Source organism: Hippichthys cyanospilos, chromosome 4 (assembly GCF_059441005.1).
Source record: "Hippichthys cyanospilos isolate Australia breed blue-spotted pipefish chromosome 4, RoL_Hcya_1.0, whole genome shotgun sequence".
Lineage (NCBI taxonomy): Eukaryota > Metazoa > Chordata > Actinopteri > Syngnathiformes > Syngnathidae > Hippichthys > Hippichthys cyanospilos.
In genome coordinates, this window is record NC_142372.1 from 17910479 (window position 1) to 17935127 (window position 24649).

The 24649-nt window shown below is 41.3% G+C and overlaps 1 protein-coding gene across 2 annotated transcripts; it reads right to left on the reverse strand.

The window, feature by feature from the left end:
* Window positions 1–92: 92 nt before the first annotated feature.
* rnf111 (ring finger protein 111) lies at window positions 93–24507 on the reverse strand. Of its 2 annotated transcripts, XM_088413798.1 has the most exons (15): window positions 24406–24507; window positions 19751–20705; window positions 16627–16759; window positions 11166–11320; window positions 9716–9910; window positions 9210–9583; window positions 8039–8279; window positions 7576–7933; window positions 6396–6521; window positions 6187–6304; window positions 5531–5611; window positions 3077–3172; window positions 2748–2834; window positions 2364–2467; window positions 93–1335 (listed from the first exon to the last, which is right to left on the reverse strand). In XM_088413798.1, the coding sequence occupies exons 2-15, from the start codon at window positions 20625–20627 to the stop codon at window positions 1218–1220; spliced, it is 3063 nt and encodes a 1020-aa protein (XP_088269924.1). In that variant the 5' UTR covers window positions 20628–20705; window positions 24406–24507; the 3' UTR covers window positions 93–1217. The 2 variants fall into 2 exon arrangements, with proteins under 2 accessions (XP_088269924.1, XP_088269926.1); XM_088413800.1 differs by lacking the exon at window positions 2748–2834.
* Between the last annotated feature and the right edge of the window lie 142 nt (window positions 24508–24649).

The following is a 24649-nucleotide window of genomic DNA, read 5'->3' on the forward strand; positions in this document are numbered from 1 at the left end:
ACAGTACCTGAAAAATGAACTCTTGAAAATTCACGTCACGTAAACAAAAGCGTTGTTCGCAGATAGTTCAAAGATGACAGAGACCACTCGAATCAAGAGTTATCCAAGTTTATTAATATTATTTAACTAATATAAATCCCACAGAATATGCTCCTGGTGCCTTTGATGAATGTGTGATGACTGCAAGTATACCTGCATTTGATTCATTAAGTACTGCATTTCATCACTCCATTCAAAATAGTATTTTTTGTTTAATTTACTGTTTTTCATAGTCAAAAACGTGGAAATACACGGCCTCAGCACACTGTCATAATCACAAACTAATCCTGCCTTTTCTCTTGTGCAAGTCTATGCCAGTGAACACTTTTGTGTGTCATCTTTTCCCACAGCGGATGCTCAACTACAGACATTTGAGTGACGGAAGGGGGCGGGAAACAGTCTATATGTAGCCTTCTATCCATCCATCCATCTAGCGAGCTAGCTATCTGCGATATGACCACCTGCACACGTACCGACATGCCCTGCTTGCGGATGTGGGCTGTGTGACATTCTTGTGGGAAATGGATGCAACTAGTGCGTTGCCTGTTACGGGGCTTAAGGACGTGTGCTGCGAAAATACTGTGTGTGTGTGTGTGTGTTCTGTGTACTAATACAGCAGCTGATCTGTTAAACATGGTTTTCCCTCGTTAGGAATGTCTAAGAATGCTTTTAAAAAAAAAATACGTTTTTCACTAACAATCCACATCCTCTAAACAAACTAATCAATACGATGATCGGTAAAAATGAACTCTGCCATGTTGTTGCGGAGGCTGACATTCTAGTCTAGTAAAGCGAGGCATCGCAGCTTTACTAGAGCAGCTCTCCTCACCTTAAGCCCGTGGTATGTGCAAACAAATGCATTTTGCAAGGAAACATGCAGGGGGTGGGGGTGGGGAGGGTGACACTTGAGGAAACGATCCAAAAGCTACATAAAAGCTTCATAAATACATATACTCTTAATTAATGGAGAAGAACTAAAAGCCGGCACTGTCGAGATGTTCCTAGTAGTAGAGCTGCGCAGGTAAATTCATTGCCTTCTTTGGTTGACTGCAGTACTCAGGAGGAAATGAAGATGAATATGAAAACTGAAGTGTTTTTGTTAAAAAGAGAAAACGCGGTTGGCGGGTGGGTTTGGGGGGGGGGGGGGGGGGGTAAAAAAAAAAAAAATCAAAACAGCATCAACTCTCAGCAGACAACTGTGCCTCAATGTCCACTCTGCAGATGGGGCACTTCTTGTTGGTGAGTAGCCACTGGTCCACACACAGCTGGTGGAAGAGGTGCATGCATGGCAGGCGCCTGCCAGACAAACATTGGGACGAAATCCTAAAATGAAACCTCAAGCTTCCACTGGATACATTTGAACACAATGTACAATACGTTACCGGTCAAGAATTTTGAACCCTGACGCTTATGGTCTAGCGCATTTTTTTATCGGCCACCGGGGGGCAGTAAACAAAGGGGGACAGATGAAGCTGCTATGGAAGTTGGATTTTGAGTGTCAACTTCTATTTTATTAAACACAAATCAGCGTGTTGCTGTTGTGTTGGTGCACTATTCTGACAATCCAAGTGCGCCATTGTAATGTTGGTGCTGCTATTAATTCTAAATGTGCCGGCATGTTCAGTCAGTGTTGAAGGCATGACAAGGAAAATGAGTTGTCATTGTACTGTACTTTGAGTACCTGAGGTAGAAAAGTCCACCTAATGCAAATTAAGTCATTTGCGGGGGAATGTATGATGTTGCTTTAACTCATTTTACTGCCAGTCCAGTTAACTCTTTCAGTGCCATGGACAAGAAATCTTATCTCTTACAATGCTTAAAAAAAAAATTTTCATCATGTTTTTTTTTTTTTTTTTATGGAAGGTAGCTGACATCCTTGACTAATGCTTTTCTAAAAATAAAGCCAATTGAGCACTGTAGTGATAACTGTGACCATTGGATGGCAGTGTTGCCATACATACTCCACATACGTTGCTGTACATACTTGTAATTCTAAGTAAGGAATGAAAATCAATCTTTCCCATGATACCACCCATGTTTGCATAGACAAAGCACACAATAATGTCATCCTTGAAAGATGAGTGAAAATCCTAAATGTACCGGCACTCTAGAGGTCTCCTTTTCCGATAACGCTCGGCACTGAAAGAGTTCAAATGGATCTATGGTTGTCAACGGCAGGGAAGGATTTCAGTAGTTTGAGCAGCCACGTGTCACATTAGCAATTAAAAATAAAAATAAAAAACACACTACCAATCCGTTTGCTAGAATATGTGTTTTTTTTCGTCACGCTTTTATAGACTGCGTCAAGAAGCCCGAGGACGCACCTGACGTCCTCGCCTTCCTCCAGTATGGATAGACAGATGGTGCATTTCTCCTCTGTGTCTTCGTCCGCCCCCTCGTCTTCATCCTTCTTGCCATGCAGCTTTCTCTACAGGTGACAAACGTTTGAAACATCAGAAGCTACGTGCAAACATTCCCAAACATGAAAATGCTCACCTAAAGACACTGCTATACATATTTAACTGTATGCAAACATTGTATTGAAAGAGTTATCTATTCTAAAAAGACTGAATTCCATTTGGGGACAGAGAGAATGGTCCTTTTGTCCTAAAGGAAATAAACAAAAAAAAGAGGAAAAAAAACATGGCCCCAACCCCAAGACTACAGCTAACACTTGTTTCCAAATTGATTGGTTCATTATTTCTCACCGATTCAGGGGTTGCGTGCATATTTTTCCCAATAGAGGCCCAAGCTTCGGGGGTTAACTGTTGGTCAATGTCTCTCTCCAACACCTTCTGTATTGGGTGGCAGGGTGTTAGATGGCTCGTTTAGTTACACTTAGGGGAAGCCTTCCCCGACAACATCCGCATTCACAGCTAAAAGACACTACAGCACTTTGCTAAGTGAGTACAAAAGCCCACCCTGTCCCAGAACACACGGCAACAGCCAAGCAGCACGCCACAACGGATCTGGACAATGCATACATACAATCATATATGTGTTGAATATGCCGCTACAGGCAGGCGGAAGGACTCACCTTTTTGTATTTGTGTGGGTAAGTGCACCTCTCGATGGTTCCCTGAGAGGCTCCGCGGTTCACGGTCCCCAGTCGTTCCTCTAAATGCAGCAGGTCCTTCATGGCACACACACACTCAGCTGTCCTTATTGCTCACTGGCACCTTGCGCGTCGCAAACCCTGAATGTGCTTAACGAAGGTCGCTACGAAATGTGTATCGAGTATTGTCGCAGCTTATTTTCAACATCAAGTATTCTACTGGCGCATAAGACTGGTAGGTACGTCTGCCTAACCCTAACCCGGCCTTCCCGTGTGGAGTTTGCATGTTCTCCCCGTGCCTGCACCCCCCCCGGTAATCCGGTCTCCTCCCACATTCCCCAAAACATACTGTATCGGACACTCACAATTGCCCTTAGGTGCATTTGGGAGTGTGAATGGGCGTTGGTCTCTGTGTGCCCAGTGATTGGCTGACAACCAGTTCAGGGTATACTCCCCTTGCTTCCCCAAGACAGCTGCGATAGGCACCAGCAAGTCTGAAACCCCTCTGACGACAAGCGGCTAAGAAAATGAATGTATCACACTTCCAACTATCCCGCAGATTTATCGGATAAAGCTTGTTTGCAGTATGACATTAACATACGTGTGAGGTTTGGAATTTTTGTCCATTTTGGGTCACTATCCTTCCGTTCTGCACGTGTATCAGTGAATTTGCCTCTTACAAAACCAAATCATTTAAGTATAATAGTAACTGGACCTTGAAAAAAGTAATCACATAATAAACCTTAATATCGAAGGGAATAAAACACAACTCGATTTTTCAAAATTGTTCAACTCTTTCAAAGGCGGTGCCTGGCCAGGTGAGTGACACGGGTGTCAGCAAATGACAGACTGGAGTTGGCAGTTTGTTAAGCTGCACGTCAAATGATTTGGCTCCCTCCCTCATTCTACAAACGTGCATCCTGGGTGTAAAGTATTAATGGGCGTTGCTTTCTACTGTATACGTGCGCCCTGTGATTGGCTAACAATCAGTCCAGGGTGTATCCTTTCTCTCTTTTTGAGACAGGCTCCAGGGGTCAAGAGCGATAAGAACAATGGATGGCTAATTTGCTGTACGGACAGGTTGGCTTATATTTTTGACTGTAGCATTGCAGGATTCTTCAAAGGGACAATGTGTAAGATTTAGACCGTTTTTCATTAAACGACCAACGGTATATGTTCTATATAATCGTAATTTCAGTAAATGATATCACACGGAGGGTGGCACTCCTCCGGAGGCTGCCATGTCTGTTATAGCTACGGACAAAGGTAAATGCAGCACCTCCTGCTGTCCGTAATGAAAGACGGTCTACATCTTACGCGTTGTCTCTTTAATATTTAAATAATAAACAACACGTTTTTGTGGAAAATGTTTACAGGTCACGAGGCTTCTTTCACTTGTTGGCACACTAAACAAGTGAATCAGAGGGCTGGATTGTGTATTTGAATGTCAAGAGGTATTAGCTCCGAGCCTTGGGCGTGAAAACAGGTATTTTGAAACCACATGCCTATTGGCTTTTTTTTGCATGAATGGTATTTTAAGGCAGCGTTAAAAAAAATAATAATAATAATCAGGCTAGGTTGGAGATGTTATCAATTCAGAAAGGTTGTTGATGTGTTACTGGTCTCAAGCTTTTCTGCCTTGAGAGACAGTTTTTTTAATTATTATTATCATTATTAACCAAGGCAACTTATTTTTTGAATTATGCTTTTTTTTTTTTTTTTAAATTGTGGAAAAATGGCTTTATTTTTTGCTCTGTCATCAGCACTGTTAGCAAGCCAGCATCAGGGCCTTCTACCACAGTGCTCTAGTGCCCCCTTTTTTCCCAATCCAATGTCAAAATTCTAACTTCAAAACGACTGTGTATCTGCTTTAATATAATTGTTACAGCGGGTGTAGTTTTGACATTGAAAGAATATTTATTACCAAAGGCCTCTTCTGCCTGGACATCCCTGGTTTATAATTATTCCAATATTGATAGTACATATTTGTTAGTGTGTCCACAGTATACTATATTATAAATTAGGGTAGATGGAGAATTTTTGTTACAGTACGGTTGGTTGAACATGGTTGAATTCTCTCTCTTTTTTGTGACACTATGGTAAACTTTCACCGATTTGACTGTAGTTTCATAGCTTTTTGAGGGGTTGCTTCTCCATGCTTGCCGTTCCATTGTCATACTGAAGCAAGCACACTTGGCTTCTTTTGGGGGGAGCTCTTCGCTATCTGCAAAAATGGCATGATACTAAAAGACATACAATTGTTTTTTGTTGTTGTTTTTTTTCTAACAGGTGTGTGTCACTACATTTCTCGTACCGCTATACCATACAGCCCTGGTACATACTGTTCTGCCCAACGAAACTGCCATGTCCTTACTAAAGTTCACCCTTGGATTGCTACGCGTAGATGTACGTGTAATGTGTTCAGTGCAAACTCACCTCATAGGTTCTTCCAAAGCCAGTCATTCTAGATGAGATGTAGCGAATGTGCGGGTAAGTCACTTCAGATATACCAGTGTGCTGTCAGAAAGACAAATGAAATACATGCCACTTTTAGCTATTAGAAAAGGATGGGGTTTTTTTCACCTTCTCAAACTGTTGAGTAAAATGAGCATCTGAATACAGGAAGTCTACTTAAGTTTACTGAGAAATTCTATTTCTACTGCAACAATATAACCCCAATTTATAAGCTACGCGTTGCGTTCCCTTGCCATGTGGCTACCATATTCTTTGAGCACTGCATAACTGAGGTTCCTACAGCTTATACAAAGGTAAGGTAAAACCATTATATTGTGTCTGAATCACCTTCTGACTGTAGAAAGTCAGTAGATGCTTGAGTGCATACAAAAGAAAATGACATCAGGAAACAGTGGACTGTATCTGTGTTCAGATTTTTCCTCAAGGCTTCTTGCGCATGCACTTGAAATGCCTGATGAGCTTTTATTAATTGCTTATGTATAATTCATGATCTTCGCCACGCTATCCTTGAAATAAGCGAACGGGAGAAGGGGGGGCATCATTGATCTAAGACACAATTCAATTAAAAGTGAGTGGTATTTATGCAAATGTCTGCTTGTGTGTGCAGATGTTGTTACCATGAAGGGGATGGGGAAGTGGTGCAGTCTGGAGGTGGGGTGGTAGTGATGCAGGTGGGAGTGCAGGTGTCCTGAAGGGTACGACGCCACGGTCACTCCGGCCTCAATGCCGAGTTCCCTGTTGACAAGCACATTCGCCGCCTTTTAGTAACGACTATTACAGTGGGCATTTACAGACGGCTGCAGACCGAGCGGTCTCAGACACAAACCATGCAGTTCTCTGCTCTGGCTGGCGAGGGTGGGAAGACATCGTCTGTGGCACGTGGATGTGGTGCCCGTGGCCGTAGTTGGGGTGCATTCTGTGCGGGTGAGGAGGAGGACGCTCGTGCGCTCGTCTGCAATGGACAGGCCGTACAGGGTCGATAATCGAACGACCATTCGAAGGCTTTATTTTCATAAGCTTTAGTAAGTAATCGGTACAATTACGTTTTAGCTTAGCTGAGCTCACCCTGCTTCCTCATATAACAAACAACCTTAGATCACAATAAAGCACACTCGGACTCTACATACAGTAGGGTAGACAAATCCTCGTGCTCAAATGCCACAACTCATTTTGTAAATGGACATATAATTTGTAGATGAGAAAAAAAACACAGAGTTGAAATGCTCGTATATAAGTAGGCGGCTCGGTGCCCCAGTGATTAGCACATCTGCCTCGCAGCTCAGGGATCCGAGTTCAAATCCACCTTGCTCAAGCTTTCCTGTGTGGAGTTTGCATGTTCTCCCCGAGCCCGCATGGGTACTCTCCGGGCATTCCGGCTTCCTCCCACTCTCCAAAAACATGTATGGCAGGTGTATTGAACATACTAAATTGTCTGTGGGTGTGAACGGTTGTTTGGCTCTGTGTGCCCTGCAATTGACTCGCAACCAGTTCAGGGTGTCCTCCGCCTACTGCCCAAAGACGGCTGGGATAGGCACCAGCTAGGCTGCGACCCTTGTGAGGATACGCGGCTCTAGAAAATGGATGGATGGATAGATAAAAATAGTAATAATGAAAGCATTTTGGATTCTATGTATAATGTCGTATCCTATTATAACAAATATTGCAAAACAAAAACAACTTTGAAAAACTCCTTGAATGAAATGAACAAAAACATGAATAATTTTACCGGTTGAAATTCATAGAGAATATCATAGAACTCCTGATAGTAAACTGTAAAAGCTCTGTGGGGCGGATTAAAGAATGCAGGCCGCGGGCCAGATAAAAGAATGTAGTCGAAGTTACACTGTAATTCCGCTAACCATATGCAGTTTCCCTCTCGTCTATGTCACAATTTGGTCAATTTCATTTGTTTTCCCAAATATATAGTATAGGTCATACAACAAATGTAGGCGACGTCCTTACAAATACACACTGGGTGTTTTCAACATGATGGATTAGGTACTAACGTGGGGTGCTGCATCATTCTGCGCCTCTGGACCTCCATCCGCTGCAACATTTCGTGTTGATGGAGCCGCTGAACTGATCCTAGTGGCGGCATGTGGTGAGGCAGGGTCTGGTGGTCGGCGGGCAGGTGCTGCCCCAGTGGGGCACTCGAACCGGAGAGGTGGTGGGCGGTTAGAGGAGGGGCGCTGGGTACGGTGTGGCCTGACGGGTGGGATGGCAGCGGCGGATGAAAGGAGTGGACAGTATGGGGAAGGACATAATCGCCTTGTGGAGGGGGTTGAGGTGTGAGTTGGGGGTTCCCGTGGGAATGAGGGCAGGCAGCGGAGGGTTGATGATGCAATGAGCGAGCCAGAGAGCCATCTGTGAAGCAAATATGCAACAATGAAATAAATAAATCTCCATTGTGTTTGGCAGCCCACATTTTCATAACATTAGTTAGCGAGCTTTGCTAAAGTTCCCACTTACACGAGGGGTGTATGTAATGTCTGCATGGCTGCTGTAGCTGCGTTTGAGGCTGGGCCACCATGCCAGAGCTGAAAGAGTCCGCCGCAGCTGGCTGGCTGGGTCCAGGGGTGGCCTGGGCAACGTACGCAGGAGGCCGTGAGGTGGAGCCTGGGCAGCAGGGGTCAAAAGCTGATGTGCTGCCATGGAAACTAGCCCCGCTGCTTCGAACACTACTGTTGCTCAGGTCGACTGGCAGAGTTTGCTGGGAGAAGAAAGAGGGACAAAATTCAACTCAATACTCATTTATCCTTTCTAATTGCGTTTGCGAGGCCGCACTACGCCAAGAAGCCCTTTCGATTTTAGCAGCTAAATTAACTGGTGCACTTACGCTCAACGATGTTAATTTTCTATTTCTGTGTCACGATATCATATCCTGCCCCATCTTTTTCAATTGACAAAAGTGCCAAAGAAATGCCTCATTATTTCAGAAGTTCAATTAAAAAAACTCGCTGCATTGGTTCAGAATGTAGACTTGAGAAATTCTGTATTTTCTTCTTCTTAATGTGTAAAACCCCAGCAATTATTATTTTTTAGTAATCAGATTTGCTCTATATGCTCAGGCTTTAGAGTCAGATAAATTTACAGATTAAGTCGGGAAAACTAAATCGAATAATTGCTCAAATGGCTTTCCAGTTTCCTTTTGAGCATTTCTTCAATTCATAGTTTGAGGTCCATGTACTAATGCAGCACCATTTGCATCACTAGGAAGACAACACAGTACAATAGTAGTGCTATTGCACTGTGTTATAGGAGGTCTACTGTAAAACTAGGGTCACTTTCGAATGATGCTTCAGCCCAATGCAGTATGACATTTCTGAAAAGAAAAAGACCAAGTACTGGTTACAAGTGAGGGAAAAATTACAAGGGGCCGTTTTGGTATTACTATTAGGACTAGTCCAGGAGGCTACTAGTTCATGACACAGGATTTCTTCTAGTATGATGACATAATAGTACATCACAGTAGATATGTCCTTCTAGGGGGCTAAAAGTCTCAAAATTAGTTGAAAAAAAGAATGCAATTAAGACACATGCATTCTACTAGAGTGCCGATTTTGATATCAAGGACAATTAATGAATGTCAAAAACGACTTTCGATAGTCCCACGGACTACTAGCATGAAATGAAGCGTTACCTGGTCGTGGTAATGGGCTGCGTTGTTGCTGCCGCCACTATTGCTACTCCCGCCACCCACTGCACAGGGCGCGGGCAGTGCATTGGGCCTTTCCACAGCGCAGCTTGGCTCTTGGAAAGGCAGAGTACCCGGGGGCTGCGGTGTGGGGTGGTGGACGTGAAGGACAAAATGGTGCGCGTTGCCGTGACCATGCTGCGAGGCATTGGCCTGAGAGGACGAGGCCTGCATGCAGCTCGAATGGGAGTGGCTGAGAGACAGATGACCGGGGGAGGGCCTTCCGCACGGCGAGTGCTGCTGACAGCACGACGGCAGCCTGGGCATGGCCGCGCCTGCGGTTTCTCCCGCTGAAGCTGACAAGCCCGCTCTGCTGTCATCTGGTGAGAGGGAAAACAAAGACATAAGTTTTCAAATTCCATTTCCTGGATCAAAAAAAAAAAAAAGAATAAAGTTCAAATAAATAAAATCAATGAGAAATAAAAGCATCTGGTCGCAACATGTTCTCTCACCCTCTGTGGCCGTTGGAGCCGAGCCACTCGGCCTCGTTGTGTGCACGCTGTCGGGTATTGAGCCTGAGCAGCTCGTGGAGGGGCCTGCGGTATCATTGAGCTCTGAGGTAGAGGCATGCTGGGAAGATGACGACGAGGACGACCTGATCGTTTGAGGGTGAATGCTGCCAGAGGTTGTTGGCACAATTGAGAGGTCTACAGACAAAAAACAATTCCAGAGAAGATATAATATATACACAAATGTATAATTTTGTGGACACCAGAGTTGAATTCAATCCGACAAAAGCACTTGTATCTCTTAACTGAAATGTTAACTCTAAAATTATGTTCCAGCCCCTCAATAAACATGAAACATGGCGTGAATTTTAAGAAACAATTGACAATAGTTCTTAATAAGTAATTACAGCATACAGTAAGAACATAAATAGAATCTTAATTATTATTAATTCAGGGTACAGCTTCTGGTAGTGTGCACACATTCGCCAACAGATGTAACAGACACACAAAACAAAATAATTATTTCACAACAAAGTGACTGTAAGTTGCAGAAGTAGTCGCTTTCGCAGGCGATAAAGGATACGTATCTGTGAGTATTGTAATTTTGTCGGTCTACTGTGTTGCTGCACTGTTTAGGTTTGAAAATCCTAAAGATTCTATGTGTTAGCCAAAATTTCATATTAAAAGATGAACAAATGATTGTTCTGATTATCATTAACCATTTAAATTTAAGAATACTGTGTAGAAGTTAAGAGGTAAATTAAGTTGGTGCACATGCACATTTTGTCATTTATAAATAACAAAGCAAGAAAAAATCTGTTTAAAAAAAAGTATACAGTACACTTGTATGTGTTCATTCATGAAAGTAAACCTGGGAGTGCATGCGTGTCTGTGTGAGAGAGAAGACTGAGTGTGCGGTAGCCACCAGATGCTTAACAGCCGTGGAAAAGAGAGTCTCATTAACATTCCGGTGTGTGCACTCCACCTGCTTTACTTATACACAAATTAATCTCAGTCTCATACTCAGCTCTATAAAGACTCCTGTCAGTACTTTCAACATTAAGCATTCATAGATGTTTCAAATTCAATTCCAAGTCATTCATAAATATCAGTCAAACTCCCCCCAAAAATCCAACATTCCATTTTTGCAGAGGGCTAAAAGTGTGAACTCAACATGCTGGTAAATTCACTAAACTAGAACCCATCATGTACAGTAATTGTCTTACAGTTTTACTCCAAAAGGACTGCATTTAGAGTGCCTTTCTACCTTTCAAGTGCTTTTATAATGTTGCCTTAGTCACCCTTTCACACTATGAAAATGATGTGCCGCGCCTCGGGAATACATATGGAGTTGCATAGCTTCCTCTAAATACTCATTCTACTCTTCTGCTTAGTGGAAGCTGGCAGCTCTGCATTCAGGGTCACCACTGAGATGGCCGGATGTTTTCCTTACCATCTTCATCAACGGTTAAGTCCACCACTTCCCCCGAATTCTGCCGCAGTGGCTGTATGACGGTGGACAGTCTGTGACGTCCTCGGGGCTCCTGCAGCCGGTTCTGAGAGCAACTGTTGGCCCATATCCTACCAAGACCACCCAATGAGCGCGACCTAAAACAAAAAGGCATCATGGGGGCTTACTATCGTTTCTGCTGCTTTGGTGTGTAAGACAAGAATACAACAGTTGATCATTTAAAGCTTATGTCACAATTGCATCTGTCAATGTAGAGCGCAAAAACACGGATAGATATTGAGACGTTTGTAGGGTTGTTCCTGATAGTGTCAGCAAACCTTATCATTAAAAAAAAAAATGGTGATCCATAGCAAAAGGCTGAATGATTGAGATGTTTACAAACCCGTTCTAAATCAACTAAGGATTATCAGAAACATTATATATCATACAACAAATTAAACCAAACCAAAGTTTTGCTTTTGTTCACGACACCATCAAATGATCCTGTCAATCAGACAAAAACTAAGGCTGGATGTTCGTTTTTGGACTGTCATAACAAAGCTTCACCTCAGCTCATTAACATTATTTCTGGTCATATACATTATTTCATGTATTATTTTCTATCCAGAGTTGGCCAGAATAGATGACTGACAAAAAAAGGAATGCTCTAAATAATTGCTTGAGTATAAGTACTCAGTGGAAAAATTAGTTACTGAATAACTGCTAAAATATTGACTAAACGCATCGTCATTTTCCAAATGTGCCATATTTTCACCAGCTGTAGGGAACAACAAAATTAACCAATTCATGCAAAGAAAGCAGAGTAAATACGTTCAATATTTAGTTTGTGTGTAATAATCTAAAAGTATACAGGAAAAAAAATGTATTTGAACACAACAGTTGAAAATTTTAAGTCAAAATGTCATTGCCTTGAACTTGCAGGTGTAATGACAATAAAGGATATCTATCTAATAGGTATTTACCTACTACTTTGTACAAAAGTCTTTGTTTGGAATGGCAGCTCCAAGTCACCTCTTATAGGGAGAAACTAGTCGCATGCATTTTTCTGGTGAGATTTTGACCCATTCCTCCAAATGAGCAGCCTTCAAATTTTGAAGGTTCCACGGGCTTCTTTTATGAACCTAGAGTTTCAGTTCTTTCCATAGGGTTTCGATTGGATTCAAGTCAGGTGATTGGCTGGCCCATTCTAGCAGTTTTATTTTCCTTTTTTGAAACCAATTGTGAGTTTACTTGTCAATACGTTTTGGATCTTTATCCTGCTGAAATGTCCACCCTGGTTTCATTTTCAACATCCCCCCCAAATGGCAGCAAATATTTGTCAAGAATGTCCCGGTGCCTTCGCCTATTCGTTTACCAGCCCCATTTTCTTAAAAGCAGCCCAAGACCATCACGTTCCCACCTCTGAACTTGACTGTTGGATTTGGTATTTTTAGGGTGATGTGCAGTGCTGTTTCTGCTCCAAACATGGTGTGCATGAGAACAGTTCAATTTTGCTTTGATCAGACCACACGATATTGTCCCAGTGTTTAACCGGCTTGTCCACTTGTTGTTCAGTAACCTTAAAACAAGCTTTGACATGTTTTTTTCCTCCAGCAATGGGGTCTTGCATAGTGATCATATACACAGGCCATAGGGGTGGAGGGCATTACTCACTGTATTCCTTGTGTCAACAGTACCTGCTAATTTCAGGTCCAAGTGGTCCTTGGCTCTTGGACAACACTTCTGACTATTCTTTGCACTCCTCAGAAAACCTGATCGAGGCAAATTTACGGTGGTATTCTTGGCTTTCCACTTATGAGTTATGGCCTAAACCGTGCCCACAAGAACATTCCGAAGCCTGGATATGCTCTTGTAACCAATGCCATCATTATGTTTTGCAACAATGAGTTTACCATGGTCTTGAGACAGCTCTTTGCCCTTGCCCATCAAAGGATATGTCTTTACTGATGCCTTGGCAATGAGACCTTTTTACCGGCCATCAATTAGGATGAACCAGATGATATTTATTTGCATTGTCAAAGGGCTGAATTGCAGTTTGATTGTTGTCTTGGCTTTCTGTGCTTTTTTCATGTATTCAAGACTTTTTCTACATATACATATATATATATATATACATATATGTATATATATATATATATATATATATATATATATATATATATATATATATATATATATATATATATATATATATATATATACAATACACATACATATATACATACAGTGGTACCTCGGTCCTCGAACGCCTCTATAATCGACCAAATCGGTGCTCGACCAAAAAAATCAAGTAGGTAATGCATCGGACCTCGATCAGATTTTCGGTTCTCGACTAGCCGAGCCTAGCCGAGCCGAGCCGAGCCGAGCCGACCCGAACGCGCTCCTCGGCCCTTCTCGGCCAGCGGGTAAGCGCCAGTTCAACTCAGACCACCAGCGGAGTAAGACGTTTGTTCGAGTATTTCTTCCCGGATTTAAACTTTTTCGTGTTGCTCTAGCCCTTAATAATGGGTCCAAAGAAAGACAGTGATAAGGGGAAGGCAAAGAGGAAAACAATGAGGACCACTATTGAACCGAAGAAGGAAATTATAGCAAAATATGAACGCGGTGTACCTCGCGTCGCAGTTAGCTAGCGTCATCATGGAAGGAGTAACTCCCTCCCGTCCTCTCCACATCCATTCCTGTATGCCATCAACCACTCTCCAAAACGTAAGTAAATTATACAAAATGGTTTATAATGCTTTATTTATCTTTATCTTTATCATGTACTGCTTGTGCACATTTACTTGTGCACACATACTTTCCATTATTTCTTATGGGAAAATTGCTTTCGGTGTTCGAACAAATCGGTGCTCGACCACCACCTCAGAACGGATTATGGTCGAGTACCGAGGTACCACTGTACATATACACATACATATACACATACATATACATATACATATATATATATATATATATATATATATATATATATATATATATATATATATATATATATATATATACACACACACACACAAATACACACACTGCATTTTCAGCATTGTTGATTTGAGATGAGGCAATTATTTTTTAATCCATTGATTGATTAAATCCATAAAATAGTTGACAGTTTATTTCGTTATTGAGCGAATCCTTAGTTGGTAGCCCGTCCACAAGTTCACTGGATCTGAAGTGTGTGTGTGTGTGTGTGTGTGTGTGTATCCAGGGAATTGTTGCATCTAACCTCTCGGGCCATAAAATGAACACAAATAGGAAGGCAAGACAGAGAAGAGATGGGAAGAGAAAAGCTTTGTGGTTGGGGAATAGCATTACACCTCTCATGAGAGGATTCACAATCTACAGAGGTGTACAGGAAAATTGTTAATGCCAAATTGCATCTTCATATCAACTACAGGTATATACTGCTTTTGACATGACTGTCCAACGACATACTGTAGGTGTGTGTGAAGTGTGTTAAGTTAATAATCTTTAGTGGTGCAAGAGCTGATTTTAATTACTGTGACAAGGACATACGATCTTGCATTAAATTAATTTTATTCAAACAACATATGACTGTAAAAGGCAACTTTCTGAACTTTTATACCAAGTCAAAATTGTTTTGAGTACTCAAAAGAAAACACTGTAATTGGCCAGGCTCCTCATCTCCTCCTAGCGCAGAGTAAAATACACAAGGGAAGGGACCCTAATTAAGTAGACTCGGGATTATTTTGTAAATATCTGTTTACCACCAAAAGCCCCTGAGGATGGATGGGGTGAAGCCTCGAGGACATTTCACTGTAAACATGATTACTAGCGGAATGAGGTTACCTCAGCAAAGCCTACGATATGGCCTTGAAATTAATTTACTAAAAATGATTTGCTTTTTCTCTTTTTTTCTTTTTATCACCATAGAAGGGTGCCAGGGCTGGCAAGGATCAAAAGAACGTTATGATGAAAACTGAATTTTGCGGTAAACCAGTATGGCTTCTCCATGACAGGATACGGTTAGTGTTGGAATACAGTTTGGCTCAACACTTTGAAATCAAACGAGGTCCAAAAACGTCAGCAAACAACAAGACAACAGAACACCCAAGGAGGATGATCAGGCTTGACGTCAGCATATTTTATTAGGTTAATTGTAGATTATTCATATCATATTGTATAAATGCCATATCATTTTGTTAAATGCCACCTGACTTCTCATCTTACACATATACTGACCTTGAGCATTTAAGTGCGTTGATAACGCAATGGCATCCACCTTTCGGTGACAAACGGATTACTCAAAATAGATGCATGAAGACTGGGTTTAAAAAATATATATATTGATTTGAATCCATTTTTGTTGTCATTGTCTGATATCGGTTCATAAAACCATTAATCAATATACAACCCACATAAATTATGGTCAATAAACTAGTTCATGCTTTTTTAGGCGATCTCGCAGTGTTTTTGGCAAATATGGAGGGGAGAAAAAAACAACAACACTCAGGCTAAATATGCATTATAATGCATTGCATTACTCTCATTTGGAACAAGTACAATATTGCTTTTTTTGTGTAATACATTACACAACGACGTTACAGCAAAATGTAATGCATTCCAGTAATGCATTACTTTTGTCATGCATTCAAGTAACTACATTACTTTTGTAATGCATTTTGTAATCCATTACTCCCAACACTGTTTGTACAAAAGACAATGTTCTACTTTTAGTTCATAGAACTTTTCCTTTTCATATATGTTGTTTTGTGAAGGCTACAAATCCATGCTGTTCAACTTCCTGTGACTTCCTACAAGTGTATTGATAAATAAGGGTATCCAACTCTCTCATTGGTGTCATTAGCTATGAGTTCTGAGTAGGGTGCTGCAGATTCCTTTGTCAAGAGTTTAAACTGTAAATTTAGTGACAACATGCATGTCCTGAGTTAAACCTTAGCATGAGAAAAAGGGCGGATCAAGTGTGTTTATTAATGATTCATATCAAGTCTGCTGTTTTCAGTAACCCACAGCGATCTAGGTGGGCTATTGCCCGAAAGCATCCACTGTGTACTGCTGAAAAACTGGAATGTGCTCTTAATGCATTGCTTTGCTTGGGAACACCAGCAGCAAACAGACAGCAGACTGAACAACATGTATTAACGGGAAAGAGGTGCACCCTGGGAAAAACGTAGGCCCATTCCAGACAACTGGGACAAAATGTTTTTGCCACCGATAAGCATGGGAAAATCCAATAGGTAACGGGCACAAATGTGACATCACATTCTTATCCGGATGGCAAAAGCTGACGGTTTGACCATCTTAACCCAAGAGGCTGAGGCAGAGGGCGACCCCCCAGTGTTTAATTTATGCTGTGAATACACTACACTTGTAACTTTAAACAATCTTCACCTCGCCTGTTTAGTCAACATTTCTCAGATAAACAAGATTTTCTCAAAATGAAAACTAAAATGTTGCCTACCTGAAACCATCTCCAACTGTGACAATCTCCACCTCACTGTCAGTCGAGGTGACGTTGATCTCCTCGCTGGCAGGGACAGCGGGTGCTGGAGCTGGAGTAGCCTCAATCACCACCACGTCTTCATCAAGACCACCTGTGCATATAAATACCATTAGTACATGTATATGAATCAAATGAAAGCTTTCGGCATGAGTTCATTTTGCCTCAAACAATTTGTTAAAAGTGGCCCAATAAATAGTTTTTGAGGTTTATATGTTCACTAAAATAATCTATAAATTAAACAACGGGAGACATTGGTAGATGCTTTTACAGATTGATTTCAAATTTGAACTGCTATTTAACTTTAGTGAAGTACTGTATTCTGTTAGTGATATGTTGAAAATATCCATCCATTTTCTATAAATATGTTTGGGACGAAACATCAGTCTGTTAAAGAGAGGATGTTGTGTTGGCAGACAATTAAAAAAAAATAATGAGTAATTTTAAAACTTTGATATACCAATTTTTTGCATAAATTCTGATGTTATGACCTGCGGCTTTTAGTCCAGTGCGTTTTATCTGACTTTTTTTGTTTTTGATTTTTCCCCTCAAATTTTGGCTGCTGTGCCTTATATACCGGTGCGTCTTATAGTCTGGAAAATATGGTACTTTTACTTCACTGTAAGTAGATAACAATATAGTTATTTATTAGTGACACAAAGAAATACTATGTAGATCACAAAAAGTCGCCATGAGAAAAAATAATATTTTTTTATATATTTTGCATATAGTTTCACATATATGCAAAGCGCGAACTTCCCTTATTTTTTCCCCCAATCGTGTTCTTTTAAGCATCTGAAAATGAAAACAAACCCTATAGAAGCAAGTGACTGTAAATGCTAAAACTGGTGATGAAGTCAGTTTTGTCTGGCACGTTATACGTTTCGGTACAAAAAGCTGAGACCTTTTACAACCATACAGTAGATGTGACTAGCGGTTCATGGTAATGGTTTGTTTTGCATGGCAGCGATGTTTCTGTGTACAATGGTGAGCAACCTGCCATGCCAATGAAGTTCATGATTCCCAAATGGGATTTCTATTCCAATTGTCCCCTGAGCGCTGCTGCTTAGCACCCTCTACAACTAACTGCGATCCTGCTGAGCCGTCGATGTGATTATAAAAACAACACTGCTCTTACTGACTGGAAAACAGCTTCCATACATTTGTTTGATCAGGAAAGAAAAACAATGTGTTCAAATGCATTTCATTAATATATGATTATTGCAAACGAGTACTGTATAAATAAGTAATTCAAAAGTCCTATCTGAAAGACCCTCAATATAATGTGACCAACTGGTTGTAGATTAGTGGTTGGACACATCAATAGCGGTGGCGATCTTCATACTGTATGGCAGTGCTTCTCAATTAGTGGGCGGGCCCCCCTGAGGGGGTCCGAGGTGATGCCAGGGGGCGCACGGATGGCCACAGGGAAAAGGCTTTGTTTTTGACATGTTTAGTGTAATTGCAAAAAAAATAAGGATTTTCATCTTTTTTTTTTTCAGGTACTGTACTTTATTTTCTTGTGTGTTTTAGACTAAGCTGTAACTGGTGCAAACGCTGCAAAAAATAATTAGCAGTTGTTGAAAGTTGATTTATATTGCTTTTTTCATATTAAAAAGGATTCAGGTTTAGGTATGGAATTTGTATAGTACTGTAATCTTATTTAAAGTCAGCGCGTCAATTGTGTGTGTGTGTGTGTGTGTGTGTGGGGGGGGGGGGGGGGGGGGCTTGACAAAATATAATTGAGAAGCACTGTTGTATGGCTTGTTTCCCTTAGAGACCTGCTTTCTTGCAAATGCCCCACACTTGCTTCCACCTGACTTACTGTTGCCAATAGCAATATAGATTTCGCCTTTCATGTGCCCTCTTCGTTACGCAATTTTCCAGAGAATAGAATCTGGCATCTGCAATTTGGCATCCACACGTGAAAGATGGTCTGGCTAATGCAACAAAAGTATTTGCCAAACACAAATGAAAATAAAAAAATGCAAGAAGTAGTCAAGACAATTGATGCATTACCGTAAGTCAGGCATGTCCAAACCCGGTCCTCGAGGGCCGCCTATCCTGCATGTTTTTGATGTTTCCGTCATCCAATGCAGCTGATTCAAATGATCAGGTTTGTTGTCAGGCTTCCGCTGAGCTTGCTGATGAGCTGATCATTTGAATCAGGTGTGTTAGGAGGACAGAAACCTCCAAAACATGCCGGATAGGCGGCCCTCGAGGACTGGGTTTGGACATGCCTGCCATAAGTATTACTTGCTGAGCATACAAATTGTGCTACAAGAAGAATTCATTTCGAGAAGCAAATAACTACTGAAGATTCTCCATATGGCCAAAATGCAATGACAAATTCTAGTTATGAAAAATCTCTGTAGTCAGAAGTAGGAGTTTTTTAATTCAACCAGAACTCCTTTGTTGGTTTTGGAATTTTCAATGAAAGTCTGAGCTCTACTGTTCTTGTTCTTGGTTTTATGGAATATAAAGGGCCCTAATAAAAGCAACCTATTGTACCAAAATGGTCACATTTTGAATTACCCTTTGCTATTCTTCAACTTACAGACTCTTAACCTCATTCAAACTTATGGTGCATCTTCAAAAAAAAAAAAAAACATCTTTGCTTTTTTAATCTAATGGTCAAAACAATGAATTCATCCTTAACTGTATCACAGTGAAGTCCAAAATCAATCCAAAATCAATCCAAAATCCAAAACCACATCAGCATTCTAAATTGTCATTCAATTCTGCTTTAAAAGCAACTTGCAACAAACTGTGTTGGTTTCTTCAACTGTACATCGGCATATTGCTTCACTTTGCATCACTTCACCTGAAAAGAATTAGTTCATGCAGGACTGAACTTCACTTTGGCAACATTATTGATTGTGATGTCTGCAAGCACAGTTATAGTGCTTTATAGCAATGCGCATAAAACAGTACTATTAATGAAAGTGCCAGGTTGATGCAATGTATCTTATAATACACAATAAAAACATTGCACCTCCTGTTCAATTACAATTGGAATTCTTGGCAAAAAAGGTATGCAAAGTATCAGTATCATATCGAACGAGAGCATAAGGGTCACTATTACCTGTGGCTACTGCAGCACTGTTGGGCTGGCTGCTGGTGCTGCTGACATCCACATACAGTTCATCCTCCACTTCGGTTGAGGAGGGGGACGACGAGCCACTGCTCAGCTCCTCGCTGGAACTACTTGTGCTATTGAGTAAAGCGTATTTTCGCCGTGCAATCACTTCTCGTTTCTTCCTCTGCAGTAGTAGTCGCTCCTTTTGCTTCTGCGTCCGCTGCCCTCCCCCAGGAACCGATTTCACAAATCGTTTCCTATGCAGAGACCGCCGACTGCTCAAACATGGCCGCTTCAACAAGACTGGCTCCGCCTCGGACCGAAGCCACTTGTGTGAGCGGGTCCGCCTCGTTCGACCCACGGCGGGGCGAAAACTAACTCCAGTGGCTCCTGTTGTGAGCACGGGGGCTTTTTGTTGGCCACCAGTTGGTCCAGCTTCCCCATCCTCCTCAGAGCTAAGTGTGTCCGAGTCACCAAATCGTAAGCTAGACGAAGGGGATGAGGCACAGTCACTAAAAGATGACTCGTGATTGCGTTCATCCTCGCTAGAGTGCCGTAAGAGTTCTTCCCTGGGATGCTGCGGGGGCACAGAAGTCTCACTAAAATGTCCGACTTTAAGCGAACAGTCAGACGGCCCCGCCTGTTGGACCTTTCGTTTTCTGCGCCCAGAGAGGCCTCGCTCTGCGTCCTTGTGAGCCGCCGCGCCCCTCAAAGTCCGGTGCCTCGATTCGGAACACAGGGTGGCAAACTCGCTGTCTGCCATTCCAATCACCTCCATGTTGCGAGGGAAGCTCTTAGCAGCCTCCATGGGCTCCGGGTTCACCAGTGGCTCCTTCAGATGCTCCTGTCTGCTGGTGGCCTCAGAAGGCACTTCACTCTTCATAGTGGCAGCTCTGTCCTCAGCGAGCTAACAGAGTGAATGTGCAGTTCCTACGCTTCAAACCACTTCATCTCTCAACACCTACAAAAGCAAGGAAGAACAACAAGACAGTTAAAGTCATTGTGCTGAAAGCCTACTATGGGTGACTTCATCCTGACAGCCAATCAGTGATGAAAGTATGCTGACTAAAAGTCATTTAGAAATTGTCTGGTTTATTATCAGTGATAAATTCAGGGAGCATGTCGAGATCCGTTTGAGCACGATATCATTAAGATGACCTAGAACATTACATGTTTTATGGAGCTACAGATTTGCTCCAAAAAAATGATGAACTCATAACAATAACTCTGACAAAATGATAGAAGAGCAAAAAAGCTGGTGTTTACATGGCCGAGTACTAGTAAGAAGTCATCAGGTTAGAGTATTCTCTATTTGGGCTCCAGTACTATTGGAGAGCATAACCGGTGGGAAAGTATAGTGACTATATTGATAGGAATGTTGAAAAGTCAACCCTAAACTCCTTGTTACACTCTTGCATAAACTCACTTCTTAGCATCTGGGTTTTTGCCTGTCATAATGCCACTTCCCTCCCGTTCTCCCACTCCCCCCCACCACGGAGCTAAGTGTCAATGAGATTTTGCTGTGAAGCAACAGAACATGAGAATGAAGTTGACCCCTTGGTATGCGTTGCCACCTGGTCATCGAGTATGCGAATATCTCCTTAAGTAGGACACATGGTTTGATTCAGAGAGTCATCCGCTTGCCAGGGCCATGTGGTTCGACCCCACAATCATATGGAATGCCTGACACAAAAGGTTACCACGATAAAGAGTAGAATTTGCTGTCCAGTTGAAGTCAAACCAGGACGGGTCTGTAGCAAAATGTCATGCCAAAGATGAATAAAATGGACCTTTGTTGTGGTAGAAATTTGACTACAGCATTCACGCTGACAGATTTAATGCCAAATGCCAGCATGATTAAAGCGCTTCTAAAATACAACAAAAATGGTGGCTCTTTTTAATGGCGACTTCAAGAGTGCTTAATTTGAACTATGAGTAAATGCTGGACAAGCATATAAACAACTGACTTGCACCAATGGTATGACTTAAGCATGAACTGCTGCTTTCAAACTATTTTTGAGGTAACAGCAACCTCACCTGAGAATAAAACTGTTTTGAGTACATGTATGTTCTTTTCATCAGGCAAGAAAATTCAGTTCAATATGGTGAGTACTCATTTAGGGATATTGAGCCATTTTATGTAGCGATTGATACACTTGGTTTGTATATGGCAACCCTAAACAGTGGAGCTCTTTTGTCAACAATATTAATTTGGGTAATTTGGGAGCGTTTATTTTAGAAGTGTGTTTAAACAATAGCCCTCCATCTTTAAACCAGTACCCAAACCGTATGGCTCATTTTTAATCTCGGCATTCCTATACCCTGTATCTAGGTAGTGGTAGTTCCATTCTCCTTGGCAGTAAATAGACTGTGCTTTTTAATCTTCGTGTGAAGTGTGAAATGATTCTGAACTTTGGACATTCTGTCTTGGACACGTTCTCCTCCTGGAGTAGCACGAAATTATTTCAGCAAAGAGCAATGAATTTCCCATGTGGGAATTAAACAAAGCAAATAGGCAGATTTTTTTTTTCATAATTGAAATAATAATTTTTTGTCACTTAATTTGTTCACTGTACATTACTCACTTTTACAATATAGTCCATTTGAACTGGATTTCAACTGAATTATTAAAATAAATGAAAGTATGCAGCTCAGTTGAGATAACTGACCTATAATCTTTTCTCAATGAAGATACAAATCAGTTGCAAAAAATTGGGACTTTAGTTTATGCATGTACCACAAAAGCCAGATGACATAATGAACAGACATGAATTGACACTACAATATTACTAATGTGCTCAGTTCTTATTGGTGAGTACAAAGCACATACAACATTGATTTACACATGTTATTTTTTTACCATGACTGTGTTCATGACTGAAAACACTTGTACCTTAACCTTTGTGGGGTAATTAATCCAATCTGTTGATCTTACATGATTATTTTTCAAATTCCTGTTATTATCATTATTATTATTATTATTGACGTTGTTATTATGACAATTGTGCATGTAAAAAGAAATGTACTAAAGGCATTTCTCACTAAAGGAAGACACCAGGGAGCCCAGATGTTAACAATGTGTCAAAAGGTCAAAATGCCATGACCACTTGGTTATCACATAACCAGTGGTATGCTATCCCTTGGCTAAAATAAGTGTGAAAAAGATCTGGAAGAATAGTACCCAAAAATTATCCAAAATACTGCACAACAGTTTCCAATTGAGAATAATGGAAGTGTGCATATTCTGTTCTATCCCTACATACATCATGTGTGCGTTTCAGCCTTAGGGTGAGGTATGTTGCAGACACAAATGAAAATCAGTTTCATAATCAAGCGAGTAAGATGCAAGAATCTTAGTAATTTCTCTCATTAAGTACATATGTCTTTGAATATTGCTACATTGTCTGTCTATATGTGTTGCATTTGTCAACTTTATTCATACAGTGCTTTCACAACAGCCACCGTTGTAATAAAACATGCACAAAAATGAAATAACACAATCATAGATAAAACAAAATAATCTCCAATCAATATACACTGTAGCTCCCTTCACTTAAAAGGTTGCCGTTTTCTTCCCTCTTGCACCACTGTACTAATACGTGGCCCTTCAGTTGGATATCACTGATGTTTAATAAATCCTCAAACAAGCAGTTCACGACAAGCAACTGAGCGATGTGCAAGTCTCTAGCTACCAAATGGAGAAGCTGTCTAAATGGCGTACATTTTTCCTCCACAGATCAGCATCAGAAGTCACAGGACACATTCTCTTGATACTAAAAATAAAGATTTATCCTCCCCATAAACAAATGACGATATTTGGGCCAATGTGGATATTGATGCTAGAGGGAAATGCTTTCAAATGCTGTGGTAGCTGTAAAATAAGTCGAGCTGCGCGATTGTGAAAGCAGTAAGTCGGTCTCTCGGCCTAGTTAAAAAATATAGATATTTATATGTATCGAACGCACATATTTTCTTAACACATGCAAATGCGAGTCATAGCGTTTTAGGGCAATTGGTTAACAAGTTACTATCATATGTCCAAATATCATCGGACCCTGTCGAAACCAATATTAACTTGTTTTCGCGTAGAAACGCAGGAAACAGGACTAGCCACATCCTCGGAACGATCATTTGCGACAAGAGTTAAAGGAGGCAAAACTAGATGGAGGAGCTAGCACCCACTTAGCCTGTCACATACTAGTCCACACACAACACAACACAACACAACAAAGATTAAACGTTATCTGTTTGTACATGTTTGATTTTCACACGCGTCTTTTGGTTCAACGGAGAGGTTTAAGCCCGGCAAATAAAAAATAAAATAAAAATAACTAATGACGGACTTTGGATCAGTAAAAATAAAAATTAAAAATCAACATTTACACAAGACGTAACTAACCGGGCCTCCATAGAAATAGCGATAGGAAATGGCCGGGATTGTGAAACTGACGACCAGTCCGGATGAGAGCTGAAAAGCGGCATCGAAAGCAATGGGCCCTAAAGGGCTACATGCTAAGCTAACTTGAAGGCTAGCACAACTCCACTCAGCAAATAGACGATTTTAAACCACTATTTAGTCACGCGATCGTCTCGTTTCAAATCAACAAGGACAGAACAACATATATCCAGTGTGTCAATAAGATCAGATGGAAATATCTCACTATGAACCCTCGATGAAGTTCCCATTCCTCCCTCTCGAGTCGATACTGTTGTTTACCCAGCAGGTCGCCTGTTCGCTCTCGGTGGCTACAATACTAGGCTTGTACTCATTTCCGCACGGGGGCGCAAGTTCCCAGCTCCACATGCTTTACGACAATTTTACGACAGCAAGATTCTTTGGCCTGGCGCATCTAGTGCAGCGAGGATCCCCCCCCCCCCCCCCCCCCCCCCCCAAAAAAAAAAAAA

What these genes read in the sequence shown, in the direction of transcription:
- rnf111 (XM_088413798.1), bottom strand. Translation starts at nt 20,627, where the DNA reads ATGAAGAGTGAAGTGCCTTCTGAGGCCACCAGCAGACAGGAGCATCTG. An exon ending in CAGTGCTGCAGTAGCCACAG is followed by an intron (nt 16,760 to 19,750) that starts GTAATAGTGACC and finishes TTATATGCACAG; the next exon opens with GTGGTCTTGATGAAGACGTG. An exon ending in ACTTCCCCATCCCCTTCATG is followed by an intron (nt 5,612 to 6,186) that starts GTAACAACATCT and finishes TCTTTCTGACAG; the next exon opens with CACACTGGTATATCTGAAGT.